This window comes from Microtus ochrogaster, chromosome 10, assembly GCF_000317375.1.
Source record: "Microtus ochrogaster isolate Prairie Vole_2 chromosome 10, MicOch1.0, whole genome shotgun sequence".
Classification (NCBI taxonomy): domain Eukaryota; kingdom Metazoa; phylum Chordata; class Mammalia; order Rodentia; family Cricetidae; genus Microtus; species Microtus ochrogaster.
The window spans coordinates 52,137,894-52,146,719 of record NC_022016.1 but is presented as its reverse complement, the minus strand read 5'-3'; the positions used below and the strand labels follow the sequence as shown (position 1 = coordinate 52,146,719).

Genomic DNA, 8,826 nt, shown 5'->3' with positions numbered 1-8,826 from the left:
TTAAAAGAATACAGTTTCCGTGTAATTATTTCGGGACATAAGCTAAACTAGCCATGTGGGCGGCAGGTTGCTGGGGACGCAGCCCTGCCGCTCTTATTTCAACAAGCAACAAGTGCTCTTAACTGTGAGGCCACCTCTCCAGCCACAATTTGATAGGGGGTAGAAGTATGTGCATATACCTAAGTATACTGCCTATAGAGGCCAGAGGTGTTAGATGCCCTGAAACTAAAATATATAGGCAGCTGTGAGCTGCCCAATCTAGATGCTCAAAAGCAAACTCAGGTCCTCTGCAAAAGTAACACATTTTCTTTACCACTGAACTGTCTCTCCAGCCCCCATAATTTATATTCTTAAAACATCTATGGCTATTGGGAATGTAAATTTGTATAGCCATTGTGGAACTTTTTCAAAAAAGAACCCACATATGACCCAGCTGTACCACTTTGGTTTCTGTCTGAAGAACACTACCTCAGCTCCCACAGGGCTACCTGAATATCTGTTTTTATTACTTCACTGTTCACAGTACTCAGGAAATGGAATCAGCCATAATGTCCATCAGTAGGACTGCAGCCAGGTGTGGTGGCACACAGAAATAGAGGCAGGAAGGTTAAGAATTGAAGGTCTACAACAACAAAAACAAACTGAAAGCCCAGAAAAATAAAGTCATGACATGTACAGAAAAATGTCTAAAGTTGGAAGTCATTATGTTAAGCAAAACAAGCCAAACTCAGATCTACACCAGTGTTGTCTTGGTGTGTGGAACCTCACTTTAAATTGTGTATAAGCAGGAAGGGATCTTGTAAGCAAAAAGTCTTGAAGGGAGGGGGAAAGAGAAGGTGAATGGAGTAGATGCGTGAGAAAGCAGCAGGAGGGGTCTGCTGAGCAAGGCCAGGAGTGTAGGCTGTGGGGCGGGAGGCAGACCTGGGTGGGGGGGAGCGGTGAGTCAGCACCAGACATGACAGCGCCATAACGGAACCCGTGATTTTATATGCTAACTGAAAAAGTAACTTTGAAAACCTACACATGCACACACACAAAAACTTGAGGTTTTAAGTATGATAGTGCACAGGTGTAATCCCATCCCTTGGGAGGCAGAGGCAGGAGGACATAAGTTCAAGACCAGCTTGGCTATAAAAAAGTGAGACCCTGGCTCAAAATCACAATTTAGTGAAGGAATGAGGGAATGCCGGTGAGGTGGTGGAGCAGCAGCCTCCTGACAAGGGGATGGCCCGAGTTTGTGTCCTGGATCCCATACCGTAGAAGAAGAGAGACTGTCCTCTGGTGTCGGGTATGCTCATGAGCACACTCTAAATAAAGAAACAAACTATGGTTTGCTTTCCTCATTGGCTCTGTCAATAGTCCTATAGAATTGAGCTATTTGGTCATACTACTTAATATAAGGCGTTCTGGACAGGATGCTTTTAAAGGAATATATTTTCATGTCTAAAGGATAGGAGCTATAGTGATTCTAGAGGCAGTTTTTGTATTGTCTTTCATTCCTCCTTTCCTTATAAAAAAAATTATGAGCCAGGTGGTGGTGGCGCACGCCTTTAATCCCAGCACTCAGGAGGCAGAGGCAGGCGCATCTCTGAGTTCGAGGCCAGCCTGGTCTACAAGAGCTAATTCCAGGACATGCTCCAAAACCACAGAGAAACCCTGTCTTGAAAAACCAAAAATAAATAAATAAATAAATAAATAAATAAATAAAATATGGAAGTTATTCTAACATGTAAATGATAATTAGCTTAACAAAAATACATGTCAGACTACCAAGAATCATAGCACCGAATCTTACTTAACTTTTACATATAAAATTTTAAAAGTAAGGCCGGGTGGTGGTGGCGCATGCCTTTAATCCCAGCACTTGGGAGGCAGAGGCAGGCGGATCTCTGGGAGTTTGAGGCCAGCCTGGTCTACAAGAGCTAGTTCCAGGACAGGCTCCAAAGCTACAGAGAAACCCTGTCTCAAACAAAAAACAAAAACAAACAAAAAAAAAAACAATAAAAATAAAATAGTGGCTCAGAGGGTGGGTGGTTCAGTGGGAAAGATTACTTGCTTCTCATGCATAGGGATCTGAGCTCAGATCCCAAGCTCCCATGTAAAAAGCCAAGTATGGCAGCATGTGTGCCTATAACCCAAGCACTAGTGGGTGGCAGACAGAGACAGGAGGATCACTAGGGCCTGCTGGCCATCAACTAACTCTGTGTTTAATGAGAGACCCTCTCTCAAAGAGAAAGGCAGAGAGATAGGACACCCTGAGAGATGTAATTCTTCTGCAACCCAGAAGTTTGGATGATAGAATTTTATGTAATTTTTTTTTACAAGTTCCATTTCAAGATATTTTTGTTTTTTGAGATAATGTGTTGCCCATGAAGAATAGGCTGGCCTTGAACTCACAATCCACTTGTATCATCCTGCTGAGCACTAAAATTATAGGCATGTACCATATATATGTTGCACCAAAAATAACCAGCTAAGTTATTTTTTTTGGTTTTTTTTTTTTTTATATGTTCTCATATAGCTGAGGATAGCCTTAAAGTTGCTATATAGCAAGGAATGACTTTGATCCTCCTGCCTTTGCTTCTTGTATGCTGGGGTTATAGACATGCACCATCATGCCCACTTTATATGGTAGAATTGAAACTAAAGCTTTTACATATACTAAACAAGACCACCTCTCGGGCCGATGTAGTATTGTTAATCTCTTCTTAAAAGCAGGCATGTCTTCCTAATCTGGAAAACAAAGTTTATAGAACAATCAGTTTAAGAAAATGAATTTCTCCTCATACACTGACAGCCATCTTCTGCTCAATTGCTCCAGCTGTTGAGATACTACTGTTGGGGTTTTAGCAAAGGTTTTGTTCCCGTGACCCCATCCTTTAATTCTTTGAGAATATATTTGCTTGTGGTATAAGTGGGAGAATCAGTAATTTCCTCCTACAGGCAAGATTGTTTAAGATTTCGACTTTAGACACCAAGGAAAAGAAAAAAAGTAAAAATTAAAAAAAAAAAAAAAGATTTTGACTTTAAACCTATCAGCTGGTATTTAAAGCATAGCCATGCTCTTCGGCCCTGTGTGTTGTTTGTAATTGGTCCACTTTATCTGATTCAGGTGCACTGTGGCCAGGTATGAAACCTGAAAGTGGTTTAATTCAGACTCCATCTCCAAGTCAACACAGTGTTCTTACCTGCACTACAGGGTTAACCACAAGCCAGCCAAGCCCAGCTCACTATTCTTTTCCCATTCAAGGTAAACAGGCATGGTTGTGTGTGTGTTATTTCATTTTTATCATTGTTTTTTTATTTTTAATATGCCTGTATATCCAAACAAACTGGATGATACAGGAGCACTGTCTTCTAAAGTAAAGGAACAGCATGCGTTTGTGCATGCTTTTTGTGTTAGGCAAGCCTGAGCCAGAGTGTGGTTTATCAGTAGCTTAGACTTTGAATGTGAGCTGCTTAATAGAAGTGAAGCCTTCTCTTTTGCATGCTGGTATCCAGAAAGCTCCTCTTGACTTTGTTCTAGTCTGGTCTCAGTGGCATCTTCACATGTAAGTTGGCGACTCCTTGAGTCTGGATTTAGCTGACTTCTATGTGACTTGTCAGTGGAATGTGCCATGTGGACTGCTTTTCTGCTGGTAGCTTTGTGACACCCACCCCCTACTCCTTCTTGCAAAAAGATGATTAGCAGGCTGAGGGTGCAAGTTGTGGTGGAGTGCTTGCCTGGCATGTGTGAGGCACTGAAGAAAAAAGAAAAGTTGATTTTCATTTTTAATCAGGGTGAAACTTAAATCTTAAGCAACTTTACTTTCCTGGGTTCTTTGAAAAGGTTAGAATTTTATAATCAAGATAAGTAGGCAAAAGGGCAGTGTGATGTTTAATTGCCTATTCTCCCGAATCCATTGATCTAGAGTGGAAAGCGTTGTTCGTGTATCTGACTTCTCATCTGTCTCCATGCTTCTATTATTGTTGTTTGCTTTTTTGTAGCTTTTTACATTTCATTCTTTATAAAATAGACTCTATGCTGGGTGGCGCACGCCTTTAATCTCAGCATTTGGGAGGCAGAGGCAGGTGGATCTCTGAGTTCGAGGCCAGCCTGGTCTACAGAGTGAGTTCCAGGATGGGCTCCAAAAAGCTACGGAAAAACTCTGTCTCAAGAAACAAAACAAAACAAAAAGAAAAAAGAATAAAAAATAGACTCTCCAGGGATGAGTGCAGACACCGAAAAGCTGTAGATAGGAACCTTGCTGATGGGAAAGACTTGTAATTTTGACTGTTTTCTGTTCATTGATTTTGGTATTGTTTGATTCTATAGGAAGAGCTCTAGGCCACTTTATTATTTGTTCTGGGTTGTTGTTTTTTGAAGATTTAATTTTTGTGTGTATTTATGCATGTGTATGAAGGTGCCCATGTGGAGCTTACAGAGACCAGAAGATAACCTGGAGCTGGAGTTATATGCGGTTGTGAGCTGCCCATCATGGGTGCTAGGAGCAGAACTCAGGTGCAGTGGACAAGCAGTGAGTGCTCCTGACCACTGAGCCATCACTTCTGCCCCTACTTTGTTCTGAAGACCTAGGTCTAAGTTACCTTTGCCTCCAGTTTTCAAGAATCCCCACTCTTATATTTCATCCTTTCTTTGTCCCGCCTCCCTGTTTTCTTTCTTTCTAACAGGAGCCAACCAGGAGGAGCAAAGCTTAAGGACATGACCGGCTCGCCTTGAACCAGGGCGTAGTAAAAGAGCCTCCTAGGCCAGCCTTTTGCGGCCATCTGGGAGCAGCATACACCACCATTTCTGACTTTGATTTTCTCTTTACTGTTTTCTAAGTTAATAGGCTTTTGGAATCAACAGTGAGGTAATCAGGTCCCTCTTTAGGGTATACATAGGTCATGAAGGAAGAGAAGGAGGAATAAGGGTTCTCTTCCTGCTGGGGTACAAATCTCCACTCTTCTGTAGTTGTGTCTTGAATTTAACACTCACTTTTCTTCCCTGGAAAATAAGTGGCATCAACTAGGGAGTGAAGCTGGAAGTCATTACTGTCACAGGTCATGAAAGTATCTGTTGAATTTCATTAACTGCTGTTTTAACCTGTCATGTGCCTTTGACTCTGCTAACTGGTTTCCTTCAGTTTTCTGTTAGTAGTAACTGCTAGTGTTTAGTAGGCTAGGTGTTCCTCATGTCATCTTCACAACCCTGTAAGTACTAGTAACCTCACTTTTCAGATAGGAAACCTGAAGCACAGAGAATCTAAGTAACTATTTGTAATCACCAAGTAACTAATTAAGTCAGAATAGAGGTAGAATGTTCTACTTCTAAAGTGTGAGTGTAATATGTCATTCAGGGTTGAAATCATGTTGTCAGTATCAACTCTCCCATATTTGAGGAACTGCATTAACAAATATCTAAAACTTTATTTTTCCTCCATTTATTACTTGTTAATACACTGACATAAAGTAGAAATTTTAAGGCATCAAGTTTTTCATTTTTACTATTTAATCTGAAGAAAGAATTTTAGGAAAACATTTGGCTAAAATAATGTATGGGCCAATCAGATGCTTTAGGCAGGCAAAGAAACAAATGTAACACACCTTTACTCAGTTAAAGTAATATTCTGCAGCATAAACAAATGTAATGCTTCTTTACATAGTTAATGTTCCACAACAATATGTTGCTTATAGAACCTGGGAACTTTCAGAATGTCTTTTCCCACAAAATGATTAAAATTGCTTAGGAGTCATCTATCCTATATACTGTTGTTTGATGCTGCCTCTTAGGAAAATGGATTAAGCCATAACAGAGAAGAAAGTGACTGTTGATGAGAAACAAATACCATGTATGTTATTAAATGCCTTTCATTTAGTTGTGCTTAGGGAAGGAGTCCTTTAAAAGCCCTTTAGCTGTCCTGGGGCAGAGTACTGCAGACTGTCAGTGACTCTGAGCAGCGAGCACCAGCTGAGGCACGGGAAGTCCAGGGGACTACCAACCGCTGGGTTTGTCAGCACTGTAGGCCCATATTTCTACATGGTATGGCAGCCAGGCTCTCAAGCCATAGTTACACCTGAGGTGGTCACATAGCCTTCCAGACAGGCTGTTGCTACCCTAACAAAGGGTCGGGATGTTGTTCTGCTTCTTTGTAATTTGGAGGACGCCTGGGATAGAGATGATAATTTAGGCCTACGTGACAGAGCAGGCACACAGAGCAGGAAGATAGGGAGAAGTGGACAAAATGGGCATAGAAAGGTGTGGTCAAAGGTGTGGACATGACTAAAGCCATTCACCTGGTTACCTAGGAAACAGAATGCTAATGAATATACATTTTGGTATAAAGGCTGTAAAATAAATGAGAGGAATTTTGAAGATGTAAACTCAGGATTTTATGAGGATCACTAAAAAAATCTCCCTCCTGATAAAGCCATATGAGTTATGTCTTTATTCCCATGCCTCCACGCGCCGCTCCAGTGAGCTAGTTTATGATGGGGCTGGCATTGGACCCCGACACAGCACCTCTGAACACATTGTCTAAACTCTTCTCTGACCAAGCTCTTCAGCTAGCTGAGCTTTCGGTAGGAGCAGTGACTGTTCTTGTCTAGACAGAGCTTTCAGCACATTGTCCTTCAGGAGAGGAACCTGGTTTAGTCTGGCCTGCGTTTTTCCTGCTGTGTTTTCTCCCATTCTGTCCCTAGTGGAGGTTTTCGTACTGGATTCACCAGAAGACTTTGTCACTGATCAGTTTGGTTCTGGTGGTGAGCACTTTGGGTGTGGATGACTGCAGTAGGAACCATGTCTCTGCTTATGATGGGAAGAGTTCAGAACTGGTGCTTCATAATACTGACTACCCTGTCTACCTGGGTACTCTGTGGTATCTGCCAGCCACTGAAGTCTGGGTTAGAACCTGATGGGTGCCAGGCAGTAGTGGTGCACTTTTTTAATCCCAGCACTCAGGAGGCAGAGGCAGGTGGATCTCTATGAGTTTATGACTTCAAGGCCAGCCTGGTCTACATAGTGAGTTCCAGGATAGGCTCCAAAGCTAAACAGAGAAACCCTGTCTCAAAACAACAACAACAACAAAAACCCACAAAATAAACCTGATAGGTTCTGTTATAAAAGGATGTAAAACTTAGGTCACATTCCTTAAGACAGACATTCCAGGTAACTTTGATAGAATACATTTTTATCTGACAAGATGAGATTTAATTTTAATATTTTTGAGTTCAGGTTTATTGCTAAAGTTTCTAAATAGCAAATCATAGTGGTATTTAAAATTTCTTTTTTTCGGTTTGTTTTGTTTTTTGGTTTTTTGTTTTTTTTTTTTGTTGTTGTTGTTGTTTTTTTCGAGACAGGGTTTCTCTGTGTAGCTGTAGAGCCCATCCTGGAACTAACTAGCTCTTGTAGACCAGACTGGCCTCGAACTCACAGAGATCCGCCTGCCTCTGCCTCCCGAGTGCTGGGATTAAAGGTGTGCGCCACCACTGCCCAGCGTGCAGCCATACTCTTAAGCACTGAGCCTTCTCTCCAGCTTCCAGCATTTGCCTATTTAGCCAGTATTCTTTGTCTTTTCGCAGATACATTCGTTTAAAACTGATTATTTTCCCTATCTTTAGGCCATTTACATGTGATCTTTAATATCTCCGAATACTCTCAATCTTGTAGCTTCGAGCACAAATGCCAGCCTGATATCCACATCATCTGCAATTGCCAATGTTCCAGCAGCAGCCGTGGCCAGCATCTCAAACCAGGTACCATGCCCCATTTGTTCATCTTTCTTGATGTGATTCACCTGTCCTTTCACTTGCTCTCTTCTTTCCATGGTTAACTTGCTCATCTAAGAAACAACCAGGAATATAGTGTAGTCTGTTGAGTCCTGTTTCTAGATGGAACTCTCTGGCTACTGTCCTGTTTCTCTTTTTTCTTGCTAATCCTCCCAGGAATATGGTTCTTTCTACAGCATTACCTACTACTGTGTTTACCCCAAGCCTCAACCCTGCCCCCACTAGATCGTGCCTTCCATGAAGGCAGGGATTTTTCTATTTTTGTTCACTTTATCTTCCCAGAGCCTAGACAAACCCCAGGCACTCACTTAAAAGACACTCATAAGCATTGTGGGTGAATAAATACTACCTCTACCCATTTCCTGACTATTTGTAATTTGGTCTTTTTTGGTTTTGGGGGGGGTTTGGTTTTTCAAGACAGGGTTTCTCTGTGTAGCCCTGGCTGTCCTAGAATCCACTTTGTAGACTAGGCTGGCCTCGAACTCAAAAAGATTCACCTACCTCTGCCTCCTGAGTACTGAGATTAAAGGCATGTACCACCATGCCCAGCTGTGATTTTGGTCTTGATCACTGTTATATTGTGTATGTGTTGAGTTTGTTTTGTTTTTAACATGTGCAAACTTTCTCTGTAGCAACTGCTATGACCACTGATGTCTCTACCAACTTTTCTGGCTGCAGTTTACCTACTCCGTGTCTCACTGTCCCAGTCCTGCTGCATTTGTACTTCTGAAGTACACAGTTACCTTGGGGTTCAGAGGGTGCTGTTTTGTTTTGGATGGATGGGTTGCTTTTTTGAAGTAAGGCTTCACTGTGTACGCTTGACTGTCCTGGGATGCATCATAATCCAGGCTGGCCTCAAACTTGCATCAATCCTCCTGCCTTTCTCCTGAGCTGAGTTCATGTGCCACCACAGTGGTACAGTGTTTCTATTGAATTCCTCCCTGTCCATCTGTCCTCCCTATGCAGATGAGCAGCCCTGTATAGGCTCGCTCCTTCCTTCCTTCCTTCCTTCCTTCCTTCCTTCCTTCCTTCCTTCCTTCCTTCCTTCCTTCCTTCCTT

The 8,826-nt window shown here is 42.0% G+C and overlaps 1 protein-coding gene across 4 annotated transcripts in view; it reads left to right on the top strand.

Annotated features, from left to right (window-relative positions):
- Eya3 (EYA transcriptional coactivator and phosphatase 3) overlaps positions 1 to 8,826 on the top strand; it is an 89,129-nt gene that overhangs the window by 43,921 nt on the left and 36,382 nt on the right. For 3 of the 4 annotated variants that reach the window (XM_026781986.1, XM_005353120.3, XM_026781985.1), the window contains 2 exons: positions 3,113 to 3,250; positions 7,649 to 7,734. In XM_026781986.1, the coding sequence (XP_026637787.1) occupies positions 3,113 to 3,250; positions 7,649 to 7,734 (224 nt within the window). The remainder of the gene's footprint in view (positions 1 to 3,112; positions 3,251 to 7,648; positions 7,735 to 8,826) is intronic. The other variant, XM_005353121.3, reaches the window with a different exon arrangement.